The following is a 16,067-nucleotide window of genomic DNA, read 5'->3' as shown; positions in this document are numbered from 1 at the left end:
TACGTATAAAAGGAAGAAAATGATAAACTATGGTACTCAGTTATAAAATTAATAATAATGTATAGTCACAGTAACATCTGCACTGATTTGTGTTTTTTTTTTTTTTTTTTTTTAGTTTTCAAATTCAACCTGAAACCAAGCATTAAAGACTCAGTTATACTTATAGTAACTGATAGACATAGCGTGAAAGTAAAAATAAGTTGAGTCTTCTTAGTCAGTTTGTGCTGTTATAACAAAGTATCATAGACTGAGTAGCTTAGAAACAACAGAAAGTTAGTTCTCACAGTTCTGGAAGGTGGAAGTCTGAGATCAGGGTTCCAGCATGGTCAGGTTCTAGTAATGGCCCTCTTCTGGGCTGCAGACTGCCAACTTCTCATTGTACCCTTACAGTGAGGGTATGGAAATTATCACCTCTTGAGTTCTAGAGGATAAGTCTGAACAGATACTGAGCAAAGACACTTTGCATTCCATCTTGTTTCTGACAATTTAAATGTAAAATTTTAAGAGGATTGAGGAGGAAGAATGACTGCCTTTGTTTAGGATGGTAAGAGATCTAGGCTCCGTCCCTCCAGAGGTAATGCTTAACCCCTACACCCTGAGACTATTATATATCTAATGATTTGCATCTATGAGTGTGTGTGAGGGTAAGTCATGGCTCTTATTCCCTACACAGGCAAGGAATGGAGATAGTAAAGAAGGATCTCTGTCTTATTGGAGATGTATTTCTTCATACTAGTTTTGAGGCTCCCTAAATTATTCTTATCTCAGTTGTTTCTTTTCCTTTCTTTTTTTTTTAAACATAATTCCTCTGTCATTTTATTTATTTATTTTTGGCTGTGTTGGGTCTTCACTTCTGTGCGAGGGCTTTCTCTAGTTGCGGCAAGTGGGGGCCACTCTTCATCGCGGTGCGCGGGCCTCTCACTATCGCAGCCTCTCTTGTTGCAGAGCACAGGCTCCAGACGCACAGGCTCAGTAGTTGTGGCTCACGGGCCTAGTTGCTCCGCGCCATGTGGGATCTTCCCAGACCAGGGATCGAACCCGTGTCCCCTGCATTGGCAGGCAGATTCTCAACCACTGCGCCACCAGGGAAGCCCAGTTGTTTCTTGAGAATAGGAAAAGATTGAAATTTATTTGAGGCTTAAAGTGAGACTCTGAGGCTGTATGTTTTTCCCACTAAAGTATTTAAGATGATGCATTTCTGACTCATTATCATGATTTTCACTATTATAACATCGAAATGACTTCTCTTTGTATCATCTAATCATCTATCACCTGAAAAGACCACAATTCTGAATCAGCAGAAAAGGGCCTTTTCTCCTCCTCCAGGACCGATGGATCATAACATCCTTCCCTACTGTGATACCTGACTTAGCTTGACCTGGAATTACTGTTCCCCATGCACTTGGTGGGATAATAACATTGTAGAAATGTTAAACAAACCACCAGGGGGCTGAGCAGCTGTATCACTTGGGCCTTGGACCAGAGCTCTCATCCTTGGAAAAAATTACCTCCATAAAGTTATTGTCAACAAGTCCATTGAGATCTCAGTGCTGTTGCTTCTTGGCTGCTTCAAACTATTACAGTCCTGGAAACTAGGAGGTTAACCATTTAAAAAAAATATGTTATGAAAAAATAAACCAAAGACAGAGAACTGAATGTATAATATGATATCAAAATATCTGCATATCATATATCTGATAAAGGACTTGTATCCAAAATATACAAGGAACTCTTACAATTCAATAAGGAAATAACTAAAGACATAAACAAAGATCTCCCCAAAGAAGACAGACAGATGATAAGTAACTATATGAAAAAATGCTCAAAATAATTTGTTTTTAAGGAAATATAAATTAAAACAACAATGAGATGCCACCACACACCTACTGGAATGGTTAAATGCAAGAAATCGACACCAAGTGAAGGGAGGATTGCAGAGAGCTCATCCATTGCCAGTGGGCATGCAAAACTGTATAGCCACTTCAGAAGATAGTCTCTTAGGAAGCTGAAGGAAGTCTCAGCATGCAATCCAGCAATTGTGCTCCTAGGTATTTACTCAAGCAAGCTGAAAACTTATGTCCACACAAAAACCTACACATGAATGTTTACAGCAGCTTTATTCATAATTGCTAAAAGCTCGGAGCAACCAAGATGTTCTTCAATAGGTGAATGGATAAACAAATGAGTACATCCATACAATATAAATACAAAAATAAGCTATTGTATTAGTAGTTAGGGTTTTCCAGATAAAAATAGGATATCAATAGGATGTATACATATGTGTGTTTGTGTGTGTGTGTGTGTGTGTGTGTGTGTGTGTATATATATATTCATTCAGAAGAATATATAACAGAAGGTAGAATTGGTTCAAACAATTATGAAGGCTCAGAAGTCCTTAGATTTGCAGTTGACAAGCTCAAGAAAATCAAAGTTTAGGTCAAGTCTGAGTCCAAGGGCCTGAAACTAGGAGAACCAATGGTATGGGTTCCAGTCTGAAAGCCAGCAGACTTAAGATACAAGAAGAGCCCATGCAGTCAAAGGAGGTGGTTCCTGCTGACTGCATTCTGGATTCCAGCAGGAAGCCTGCCCATAAGCTGTGGGGAGACTGTATTTTGTATGATACTGAAGTGATGGCTACATGACACTGTGCATTTGTCAAAACTCATAGAACTTTATAGCAGAAAAAGTGTACCTTGGTGTAAAAACTTTGTTTTAAACCAAAATCACTTAGGAAATCAGATCCCAGGATGGAATGCAGACTGTGATTTAAAACATCTGATTATATACAATATATGGCATAACCTCACTGAAGGGGTAGGAGAAAAGATGCTAACCTAAATAACTTTGGAAATGAGTGGAGGCTGTAAGACTTCATTTTATTATATCTATATAAACTGTATACAAGCACTGTTCTCTGGTTGAAAAAGTTGTTACTCAGAGAGGGTACGTGTTAACAAATAAAACAATTCAGAAATAATCCATTCCCAAATATTTCAGGCTCCCTTACATCTGCTCTTCTTTATGTTTTTGCTTTCGTCTTTTTTCTTCCCCACAGTGTGCTTACAATCTCCTAAAAGAGTAGATTACCCATTTACTTATTTATTAGGTTAATTGTCCATCGTTTCTCCTTATTAAGATTTGAGCTCTACAGAGTTAGGCATCTTGGGCCTAGATCATAGTAGGTTCTCAATAAATTCTGTTGAATCATTTTGAATTGAATAGAACATGCTTTGTTAAATATCAATATAATGTCCATTGGAGACACTACAGAAAAAAATGGTTAATGTGGAACCTCCAGAACCAGCTCATCTAGAAGTGCATCCTACCTCCAATAGTTACTTGCTCTATGACCCTAGGAAAGTAACTCAAAATTCAGCTATGGAAACCGCCATGGCATACAGTTAAAAAGCAGGTTCAAACATCACGAAATATCAAATAATCCTCATACCTATTTACTCAAATTTCATTTTCTTTGGGGAGTAAGACTAGAATTTTTTTTTTTTCTTTACCAGTAATTTTAGTGCTATTAAAGCCAATATTGAAGCACAGAGGAAAAAAATTCTACCACAAATGTGAAACATGCATCTCTATAGACTTTAAAAAATCTATTTTATTTACAATGAAAAGTACATAGACAGCCTGGCGTCTTTGAGGGTGCAAGAAATAATGTTTTATTTGACTTTACCTACATCAGAGTTCACACAGCAGTATTTCTGCAAGAGCAGTGCAATGAGTAGATCAGTCAGCAAGGTTACTTGTTGAGTAAGGTTCCAAATAAAATTTTTTGTTGTTCTGATTGACTATACAGAGAGGACACCAACAGTACTGTGGAAATAATGGGTTGTACTCCAAATTGGGCCCCTCCGATAGTGATTATCATAGATTAGAATGGGGGAAATCAAATGCCCAATTCTAATAAGTAAAGCATTAGCAGAAAATGATTGCTTTTCTACTAACCACTAAATTCTGAACACTGAATGGCAAAGATTTTATCTAATGTACTTAAACTAACTTATTCCTCTTAAAATAATTTTAAAAATGTGTCTGGTAAAGGGACTGTATTTCAGAACAGCAAAGCTTGTTTTAAGTATTTTCTAAACACCTAAGACATTTAAACATATTAAGTACTAAGAGTAGCTATATTTGCTGAATTTCAAAAAATAGAAATGATTGTTATCTATTAGCTGGGCCTGAATGATAAGATAACCACAACCAAATGATATGGAGAAGAACTAAACCTATGAAAACGGACTGAGTGATGAATTCTCTTTAATGAAGCTTGATAGAGAAGAATTTTAGTAAAATACTAATTCACAATTAACCTGTTCTATTCACTTGCAAAGGTGAGCTAACGTTGCTATCATTTACAGGAGCAAAATAGTCTTTACATCATTATGCCACCATCTGTTTTTCTTCTAACTTTCCAAGACCCTTGCTCTTTGACTAGCCCAAACATAACAGTAGCTTAGTGCAAGATAGTCCCAATGGTCATTTAATGTAGATAATAATCCTGAATGATTTTGGCTTCCATTAGGATGACCCATGATGCCATCATCTCTTGGGAGTTTGTTAACTAATAGTATCTCAGAAAGGAGCTATACTACAATCCAGATTCCTCAAATACTTCCTGAGTGGCCTGTACAACTATTCCCCAGACACTGAGACAGAAACTGGAGGTACAAGGTATGAAAATGAGAAATACATTCTATCTGTCCTTAGATTGCCCATAGTCTTGTAAATGAAACAGGCATGTAAAAAAATAATAATGATACAGTGTGATATAAAACAACAGAATTGTGTACAATGAATTTTACAGAGTGAAGATTGTGTTTAACAAATCAAGAGTCATGAAATCTTCAAAGAGAAACTTAAACATGTTTTAAATTGATAAGAGTTTTATAACCAACAGCCTGAGAATAGGCATTCCACAGAATAAACAGCACTGACAAGGAATTGGAGGGGTATTCAGGGAAATACCAGTGTTTTGGTACTTCTAGAGCATAAGACCAGAGACAAGGCCAATACTCAAGATTCATATTTTTGGCACTCTAAAAAAACATTACCTGGCTGGAAATAAGTCATGGAAGGTATCTGAACCTGAGAATGAGCAGAGAGGATTATGATCAGATCATCATTTCAGAGAACGCTCTGGCAGCAGTGGGGATGCTACGCCCTAGGGAAGTAAGGCCGAAAGCAGGTAAATTAGAGTCCACAGCAATGGTGTGGTATCAGATGACAAGTGTTTGAACTGAAGTAATGAAAGTGGAGATGTAGAGAAAGCAGAAAATTTGAAATAAATTTAAGAAATTAAACTGACAGTTGGGGTGGATTACAGAGGAGAGAGAAATTCTAGAAGGACTCTTGGGAACTCTGTACTGTGTTAGTAAGGAATCGCTTTCTACTGCTAGTAACAGATACCAGAAATAACAGTGGTTAAAATAAGTAGCAGTTTATTTCTCTCTGCAATGAGCAGAATGCGGGTAGCATTCTCGGCCTAGATGACAGCCATGCAGTGTTAACAGAGACTCAGGCTCCTTCAACCTGCTGCTCCACCATCTGTTTTTCTTCTTCGTTAGATTTTGCATCGTCCAGGGTGGTTGCTGCAGCTTAAGTACCATTTCCATATACCACGCAGGGAGCAGAAAGTGGAAGACAAAATGAGCACAGCACAGCCTTTTCTCTCCCTTTTAAAAGGCTCACAGAATCCTCACCTAACAACTTCCACATTTATTTCTTTGGCCAGAACTTAGTAACATGGTCAAACCTAGTGGCAAGGGTGGCTGGGAAGTGTACTTTATCTGAACACTTTGCCACTCTGAATATATGTAATGTTGGGTTACCAAACAAGAAGGAGAAATGGGTATTAGAAGGACAATTACTTTCTTTACAAGTGTCTTGTAACCAACAAGAAAAAGTATATAGTGAAAGAATATTATTAGGTGTGGGATAGAGTTGGGGAGAAGAGGAGTTAACGTATTTACTTTTGGATAAACTGAACACGGTATGCTGTTGGTCTTAGGGAATATACAATCGATATTGGTCAGGTGTACCAATAACCAATGGAGAATTCAACTCTTGATTTAAAAGTAAAAGTACAGTTAGCTATATTGACTTGAGAGTCATCTCATAGTATGAAAATACAAAAGATAAGCCCAGTATTCCTGATCTCCTCAAAAGTACTAAAGCTGAAGACAGACATGAATTGCAACAACGGAGCCGGGTATAATAACCACAGTTCAGTACATTTCTATACCTCCCTAGAGGGGTGCTTTTTCTTGAATTTGAACTGTCATAAGGAATATACAGAATATTCTCAAATACAAACCAGGCTGAGGTCAGTAATGTCTTCTGCTCTTACAAAGGTATCATCACCATGACCTTGGGTGAAACAGGATGCTTCTTCCTCTTTTGTTTTTATTTTTGGTTTTTTTAAGGTTGTGTTATTCCTCCAGATTAATGAGAAATAGTCTTTCTACCTTTTTTTAAAATTTAAATAAATGTTTTTAAAGCACCTATTACCAAGCTCCAGGCACTGAAGAAAAGGAAAATCAAAAAAGGATCTATGTTACTTGACAAATGTGACTCAACTCATAACCTTTTATCAATCAGTATGGAAATGAAATTAGTAGCCTATTCCCCTGACATCCACACTCTTGTCAGAAACTTTTCCAAATATATGACATGTAACAACAAAGAAGAGTTACATCTCTGGCAGGTGTGGGAATTCCTGATTTTTTAACTTAATATCCCTCTATTTCAAAGAGTCAAAGCACTCTTTTTTTCCAAGTTGCATATTGGAGATAGATGAATATATATTGTATATTTATAGTTATATATTATGAAAGACCAAGCCTATAATTATAGAGATGATTTTCCAGTGGAAACTATAAGATATGAAGTTATAAACAGGTTTGGTTGAGTGTGCTCCTTATGGAACATGAAGCTTTGTATTATTTAAAAATTTTATAATAAAAATGCTTTTCATGTTAACTTTTTGATAAGCTGCTTCAATAGACTAAATACAGTTTTGTTCTCTTTATAATGTCCTAATTTTCAAGTACTTTCTTATTTTCTATAAACAAGGCTGATATAACAATTTTCAGATATCAAAGGTCTAAACTTGTTTAGGCTGGTTCCTAGATCGAAATCATTTAGTCTTTTAAAGATATTTGGATTTATCTGAATAAGCTGAATTACTGAAGAATCCAAATTCCATCTTACTGGCTTATTAAATTTTGAAAATGCAAGGAATTTTAATTTAAAAGTATTATTTTTTCCCTGGAAATGATTCCTCTCTATGCTAGGATTAAAATTCAACAGAACTGAGTTATTGACACTATAACTAGTGCTAATTTTCTGACATATTAATTAGTCTCTGTGAATGAGTTAATTAAAATGTGTGTAAGTTCTGTAATTCAAAATATAAAGATATTTTTCCAGCTGTACAAGATAAATGAATTCCTTTGCTTACTTTCTACTCTGTTTATTATTGACTTTAATAATATTGAACAACCTGGTTATCCTTTAAAACAACAGTGTCATTCTCACATACTGGTAACTGGGTTTTACCGATCTTTTTAATAATATAATCACTTTGGTAACATCATACTCTAAGCTTTAATGCTGCAGTATTCAAGGAGTTAAATAGAATCCCTCTGTAAAATCCCTGATATAATTTGTAGCAGTAGTGTTTTTTAATCGCTATATAATTTCCCTCCTAAATAAATTCTTTCTAATCCTCAGGACTACATTTCTAAATCCTTAGGACTATGCCTTTTGGAAAGGGAGACTTTATTACTTATTAAATAGCTTTTCAAGAGCTTTTCCTCAAATAGATGATCAAACTAGATAAAATAGAAAAGGTCAAGGGAAAAATATTTTATTATATTCATCAGCTATGAGCTCATGTGTTTATCTTTTACATAATTTTGGTTTGAAAAAGTTTTCATATTCTCAAATACATAGTTATCGTCATGTAATTTAACAAAAATAATCCTAAATGATAATAAAATAGGTCTCAAAGTCCAGCAACATTTTAAACTTCAGGTGAGTAGAGTGCTTAGTTTAATTTTATTGATTAATTCCATACTACCCTTTGGTTTCAAACCTTGTGATTAAAATGATTTATCAGCAATTTTATTGCTTTCTTGTCATAGTAACAAAAATTAAATATTAAACATAATTAACTTTTATTAACTAATTGAGGACTTAGTGTCATTATGCTATAGTTTTATGTAGTTACTCTCATGTAACTCATAAAGGGCACAGGTGAACTTTCATTACACCTATAAATGCCTGTATTTAAAAAAAAATTATTGTATTAATTTGTTTCTTTTACATTTGTCCCTTTGACCTAAAATTAAAGCTAAAAACCACTTCAGTAAAGTTCCTTGGTCACTGAGTTTGAGTACATTGGCATATGTAACTGCAAACAAAATAATAGCATATAGTTTATATACCTACAATTCTAGAATAATTACATACTTAGATTGAAGGGAAAATGTCTTTTTATCTTCTGCTGAGTTTTATCTTAATGACTCTTCCTTTTGTTTACTAGGGTGGAGTATTAATGATATTTGTTGATCTATTTCTGCATTATTTTTGTCTCTATTGAGATTCATCAACCTTCAGATAGTTTTACCAATATTTCTCATATTTCAAGCTTGTTCTGAAGTTACCGGAAATGTAACAGCTAGACATTTGATTTTGAATGTCCGAAATCCTACCTTGTCATACAAAAAAGACTCAAGGAGAAATTAGCTGATCACAAATAATAACATATTATAATGTAGAAGAGGGAAAATCAATATACATAAATGCAAGACTTTTACACAACAGATAGGTCCTGGAAGGACTAATTTGCTAAAAGAGAAAGCAACACAAGAATAGCCATCAGCTGAGTACAGCACTTGAATTTCATTGCAGTCTTTTCTTGATACTGTATCTGCTACTATAATTGGAAGTAGAACTATCAGGGTTCAGAATTTTCCTTCTGACAGAAGCCTTTTTGACATTTATGTTCATTCTACCTGAACTATATGCTTCTGCTTCTGTTGCTGCAATGCTTGCAAATAGCTTTCAAACAGCTCTTCGTTCACTGGGCCTCAAATATAATGCTTTAAAATATTTTGAGCAAAAAACAGCATTGTGTTTTGTTTTTATCTTCATTTAGAATGTAAAGTATCGTTTTTGGAGTCAGTTAGGGTAAATAGTTCCAGGAATTTTTTTTACTTATTTTCCCCAACTCCCAGTTCTTTTGAATCAATTACTCCTCCAATTATGCAGCATCCTCATTACAAGATCATCACAAGGGAAAACAATTTGATCCTATTAGAATCCACAGATTCAAAACAGGAAACGCTGTGTTGAGTAAGTAAAAGATTATGTGTTGGGCTATTTTTCACGCGTATAGGCAGTACACATTTTCAGCCTTTTACAAACGAAACCATAGACATGAGAAGATGAAGTCAGTTTCCTTTGAGTTGAGTCTTTCAGTAATCAAGCAGTTTTCATATTATTAAGTGCATGCCTAAAGAAAAACAACGCCTTTAAAAACTTCTGTGCATTGGGAATACAGTGAGACTGTGCAGGCATTTTCTGAGAATCAACTGAAAGAGCGAATATAACGCTTCATGATATTAAAATACTGCCGGCTTTGCTTCCAGGGCAGAGAAAGGAAAAAGTAAAATCATCACACAACAAATATTTGAAATTGGAGTTGATGAAAAAGTCAAGAATTGTGAGTGCTCTCTAGCATGTTTTTCAAGTTAGGATTTTAATTCCATTTGACATCGAACTTTCCTCCTTCCTAAATTCCCTTATATTTATCATATAAATGTGAAATAAAAGAATAACTATCATATTTGAAAGTGTAGAAGACTAACAATTAAAACTTGGAAGGCCTGAAATGATGAAGATAAAGTATTGGTTATAAAGATGCTTACAATTAAAACATAACTGGAATGAATTAGCAAACATGTAAATGCAAGTACAAAATATAAATCCTTTGTGTCTTTTTTTTTTTTTGCAAAGTACTGATCTAATTTGCCATCGTGTTTTTAAGATGAGTATTTGCTGTGAATGGCCCTACATTTGTTTAATGACTTTCCCTTACTGGAAACTAATAAACATTTTAGATTATTTCTGCTATCTCAGTTATGCCTCAGAAGGTAACAGGAGTGGAGTTATAGATGTTTTATTTATGGCTTTCTGAAGGAACCCATTCCCTGGGATCTGTAGAATCAATATAATCCTAGGTCATCTCAAAGATAATGCTGTGCTTGTAGGTCAAGGATGGAGACTACAGAAGGACCAGATAAAAGGAAAGTTATACACCTTTGACCTTACTTAATGGTATCTCGTCGGACTGTAGTGATAGGAAGAGCCAACATTGAAATGATGCTGGAAACTATTTTGTAATATCAAGGCTTTAAAAATCTTTTCTTGCCTTTCCCTCATGGAATGAAAATTACCATGTGATCCATAAAATCCCTTAGAGTTTACTTGTCTGTATCTGGTTCATAATACGTAGAACACCAAGCAGTCACTGCTACATGGACAGGTAGGAGAAAACAGTGAGGGGCAGAAACTGTGAGCAACTTTTGCAGGATGTGGGGGACACAGACGATCTTGACTGCATGTAAGATTGTGGGGACTGCCCCAGTCCTGTAAGAATACCTGTCTGCCTCAGGTATACTACCTGCATACTCAGGCAACCAATCAGAAATGGAGAGACTCCTCAGTCTGCTTCTTAGCTGTCCTAACTATATACGCCCTCTCCACACCACACAAGTAATACAAACTACCAGATAAAACTACAGAAAGGAGAAATTTTCCTCTTTCCCTTTTGATAAGAACTACGCTTTAACAGAAACCCACATAACATCTAACAGGTACTTACATGACAATAACAAAATTTTAGACTTTTCTTCATGAAGATTAAGAAAGCAATGGGAAAAAAAGACCAAACCAATCATTTTAAACTGACCTGATCCAGCTGGCTAGTCAATATTCGGTGGCCTTTGGAGATTAGAGTTGAGTGTATACTACATGGCATCTGGTTATCAGGTGGTCTGTTAAAATAAAAGTAAGTTTAGACCAAATATGCCAATGGACCACATTTATTAACAGGAAGATACAAAACATCATACAAGTTCTTGCAAACGTGGGGATATATCTTCTGTCCTCAGGCACACTGACAAGAATGCAGACACATGTGACAGCAGAATCAGCCTAGCTTTAGTTGAGTTTGACTATGCAGTCCTCTGCACAGTAACAGAGACCTTGCACCGTGTGTCTAGTATCATGTTTTACTCCAAAGATGTTCAGCACCTGGACAAACAGGATATTTACATATTGTTCATGCCAGAGATATGCTGCCATTCCGATGACCTGCATATCTTGAGTGTCACTAAAATTCAGCAAACTAATTTCCCACAATCTTTACTGTGATGTTCCCTCTGGGGTACATTTAAATAATGTCATTTGAAACCCCTTGCTGGTGAAGCCGTGTGCTTAGTTGCTTCAAGCCCTAACTACCTGGGCCTCCACACATGTACTCCACTGTTTTGCCACAGAACTTTGAAATAAATGACCAATATAATATTTATTATACAAAGATTACACAGTATAAAAGAGGAGAAATGTATTCTGAGTAACCAAATGAAATAAATCCAAAGAAGGGAGAAAATTAATAATAAACACTTTATAATATTAGGGAGATCGAAGGGTAAATTAAATCTATCACAGAGAATCATCCAAGATCAAGAAATAGAGCCCGTCGAAAAACCAAATTATCAAATTTAAATGTGCAATGGAGACCTTGAAGAACTGATAAGATATTATGGAAAATTAAGGCCATGAATTAGAAGGGCAGTTAGAGGAATTCTCCCAGAACACAGCAGAAAAGAAGAAAGAGAGAAACAAAAGGAAGAAAAGAGAAAAGATGAGAAATTCAATATACATGTAATATGAAGTCCAGAATATAAATACAATTTCTAATATTCAGGGAATCCAAAACTGCCAGTTCCATTATTTATTCAACAGTTATTCATGCTTATAATTAGACTAAAGTAATTTAATTTTAATGCAGGATTTGAATAATGGTTGTCACTCTAGATACATATTGTCCAATATGGTAGCCACATGCCATGATTAGCAACTGAGCACTTGAAATATGTCTAAATTGATATGTGTTGTAAATGTAAAATCCACACTGATTTTGAAGACTGAGTATAAAGCAAGAATATAAAATATCTACTTAATTTTTAAAACATTTATTACATGTTGAAATAATTGTTTGATATGTTGAGTTAAATAATAAAATGTATTACTAAAATTTATTCATCTGTTACTTTTTACTTTTTCATTGTATCCATTAGAAGATATTTTTATTGGATTGTGCTGCTCTAGACAATACTAACTTACCTTGGAAACAATTTGTTACTTTTATTTAGAATTACGTTCAAAACCTTGGGGCACATACCTAGGAAACTTTAGAAGCAATTGACTGTGGACTGGATCTTGGAAAACAGTCAAAAGGCATTTTGAACAAAGTCTGTTAAGTGAGGTGGAAATAAAATTGGACAACACACTAGCAGTCAAAAACAAGGTTCCACAACTAAATATTGGATCTTCTAATTTTGGGTGACTCATTAATTGGATTGTAGTATATCTCTTCAGGCTTCAATTCCCTTTTCTATAAAATGAAAAGTTTCTACTAGCATATTTAAAGGCTCCTTCAGTTCTCTTTGTAATTTTGTTAATAATTTCACATTACCCTTAACGGTATAAGATTGTGGATTTGGTTTTGGAATCTGCTGAAATACCTAAGGAATTATGTTCGCCATGTTCAAATCTATTAATGGCACTATTCTCTACTGAGAATAGAGACTTTAATCATCATAATACAAGCCCACTAAGGAAAACATTTCCTACTATTTCTTTCCTCTTGTGTGTTTGATTTCACTGGGCCCTTTCTTTGTAAATGAAATAAATGGATGTTTAAAGGTTTACTTATAATCAAACACTAAACTTAAATTCACCCCTATAATGATTCTTTAGGTTTCACAAAAGTTTCTACAATTTTCCTTTTATTTTTTAACAATTTTGATTAACGAAAGGCATTTCGCTGCATTTGATTTATTGAGCCTTTATAGTTATACTCCTCTTTGCCTTATATTTTGTTAATTTTTTCTTTAATGACTTTATAAACACTTCAGTAAGAACTGAAAGTAATACAATTATTTCAGCTGGTATTTAGAGAAAGCCTTTCAAAACCAAATGAATGGATTTTAAAGGTAATACATCCTTTGGTTTTCTTCCATGTGGTTCTGGCCGAGTTTGTAATAGGAAAATAAAATTCTTTCACTGCAAGTATATGTTATGTCTCTGAGCAGGAATGTGCTTTTTAATGAAATACTGAACATGTATATGCTGTTCTAGTCAAATAACCTAAGGATAAAAATAGGTATTTGGTCATAACCTCAAACGCTCTGAAGTTTTCTCCTCCATTTTCAACGTCATAACCTCAAATGCTCTGAAGTTTTCTCCTCCATTTTCAATGAAGTCTACTACAATCACATTTTTTCAAGAACTGTAGGGAAAATGCTGTTTTCTTTAGATACTCTGTGTGTGGTTTACGTGTTTTGGGCTGATGCGAGGTATTTTCATACGGCCTCCACTGGATAACATGAAGTCCGTCCACACTGAATAAAAATGATCAAAGCCATTTGTTAATTAATTAATTAAATCAGTTAATTGTGGATACAGTAATGGGTATTGTACCTGTGACCTACGATTCTCAAATCCTGAAGACCAATTTCAGTTCTATCTCTATGTGGTCATTAAGCAAATTGGGAAAACAATTCTTAGCACACAGTAAGGGCTCACACAATATTTCTTGAATTGATTGAATCACTGAACCATGATGTAATAACATAAATAACTAATGTTTATTAAGTGCCTGTTCTATGCCAGACAATGTGTAAGAACATGCTGTAGTTTAATACTCATAACAACTCTGTAAGTTATATATTACCCCAATTTGGTAAATGAGGAAAGGTGGCTCAGAGAAGTTGGGCAATTGACTACGGCCACACAGCTAGTAAATTATGGTGCTGGGATTTGGACCTAGGTCCAAAGAACTACAAAGACTGTCCTATGACATTGTCATCCGAACACCATTTTTAAACCTGTGGTGTTTTGTCAAGACACAGGCAGGTATGGTCCAGCTGGCTGTAAATCTCACTGTAAGCATATAGGGTTGAGAATAAAATGTGATCACCAAAATGGGGCAGGCAGTGAAGAATGGACTCAGAGCAAGTTCAGTACCCCAGGCAGGCCATTTTATCCAATGTTAGTGATCATGCAATGATGACACTGATTTTACAGTTTGCATAATTGAACATGCATAAGAAATATACTGAATCACTTTTCTATTGCTGCTCTAACAAAAGACCACAAACTTGGTGGCTTAAAACAACATAAATTTATTACCTTTCTTTGGGTTAGAAGTCCTAAAATCAAAGTGTCAGCTCCTTTTCTTTGTGGAGGCTGTAGGCTCTGACTCTCCAGCTTCTAGAGGCTGCCCTGCATTCCTTGGCTTGTGACCCCCTTTCTCCATCTTAAAGGCCAGCAGCAGTGGTTTGAGACCTTCTCATATTTAGCATTCTGACCTTGTTTCCATTGTCACATATCTTTCTCTGATTTCTTCTGCCTCCTTTCTCCACTTTTAAAGCCCCTTGAGATTACACTGGGCCCGTCTGGATAATCCAGTAGAATTTACCCATCTGGAGATCCTAATGATAATCACATCTCCAAAGTCCCTTTTGACATGTAAGGTAACATATTTACAGGTTCCAGGGATTAGAACATGGATATCTTTTGGGAGGTCATTATTTTATTTAACATATCTACTAGATCAAGTATCAGAGTCCTTCACTATCAATATTCAATATCACTACCAGTACCAGTATTCACTATCACCATTCAGTATTCTTGACTATTTATCTCACGTTGCTTTAATTTATAAGCTGTTGAAACTTGGCTACCTGAAAAACAGACTGAGATTCTGAGATTTTGCTGGGAGCATTCCTAGGATCAACACCAGTCAGTGAGTGAAGATCATAGGATACATGTTGAACTGTGATACAATTACAGCCAAGGTCTTGGACAATCCCACAGGGAGCTGTGGAGGTCCTCCAGAGTTGTCTCACCTTGAGAAAGGAATCTTGGGCCTTGGTGGCCTTGATGGCCCTGAGTGACGCAAATTTCCAGCACCTGAGGGAATGAGTGCCTCCATCCTGAAAGGGTGCGGCACAGCATCCACACACAAACTAAGTCAATTCAGGAGCAGAACACTGGCCATGCTTTATGCCATTATTCTTCATTATCAGAAAATCCAGGGGAAAACACTTTGAGTTAAATATATTCACCAAAGAGCAAGAGAACCCAGCATCCACAGATTAAGTTTAACGTAGCTTCTTGTTTTGCCTTGGCATAATCTATCCCCACAGGCACAGTGTTAATTATTTTTTTCTCTTTTATTTTTCAAGCTGCAAAAGTGCCACTTGAAATAAAATGATGTCTCTTACCAGTGTTTATATGTATAATTAGATAAAGTATTTAATGATAGGCACTTTCCCAAAACAATAAGAACAACAAATATCACTTTCACTGTTGCAATTACTCACCTGTATTTAAATTATGAAAATGTGTTATCATCTTTCCTTCAGGATGGTTATTTGGGTAATAAAGGGAAAATATTCTTAATGCTATATTACCTTGGATTCCATATTTAATTCCACCAAATGTCTCCCTTTCTATAGAGAAGTAGACAGTAACTTTCCTTCATACAGCTGACAGAGGAAAACCTACCCCATCCTTCTTTGCCTAGCTATATCTGTGTGAAGAGCTCCAGGAAAGACAGGAAGACAAGAGGAATAAAGAGCGTTAATGAACTGACATCCATTTGACTCATTACCAAAAAAGGGGAAAATATACTTAACATTTTTATCACTTGGGAATCTGAGAAAAATTAGTTTGAGGGCTCAGTTTCTCAGAAGCAT

The 16,067-nt window shown here is 35.4% G+C and overlaps 1 protein-coding gene across 1 annotated transcript in view; it reads right to left on the bottom strand.

Annotated features, from left to right (window-relative positions):
• TMEM196 (transmembrane protein 196) overlaps positions 1-16,067 on the bottom strand; it is a 207,032-nt gene that overhangs the window by 92,540 nt on the left and 98,425 nt on the right. Inside the window, exon 2 of the mRNA XM_067746196.1 lies at positions 10,988-11,072. Within this exon, the coding sequence (XP_067602297.1) occupies positions 10,988-11,072 (85 nt within the window). The remainder of the gene's footprint in view (positions 1-10,987; positions 11,073-16,067) is intronic.

This window comes from Pseudorca crassidens, chromosome 8, assembly GCF_039906515.1.
Source record: "Pseudorca crassidens isolate mPseCra1 chromosome 8, mPseCra1.hap1, whole genome shotgun sequence".
In the NCBI taxonomy this organism is placed as follows: domain Eukaryota; kingdom Metazoa; phylum Chordata; class Mammalia; order Artiodactyla; family Delphinidae; genus Pseudorca; species Pseudorca crassidens.
Note: the sequence above shows the minus strand (reverse complement) of the source record. Positions and strands in the feature narration are given on the sequence as shown.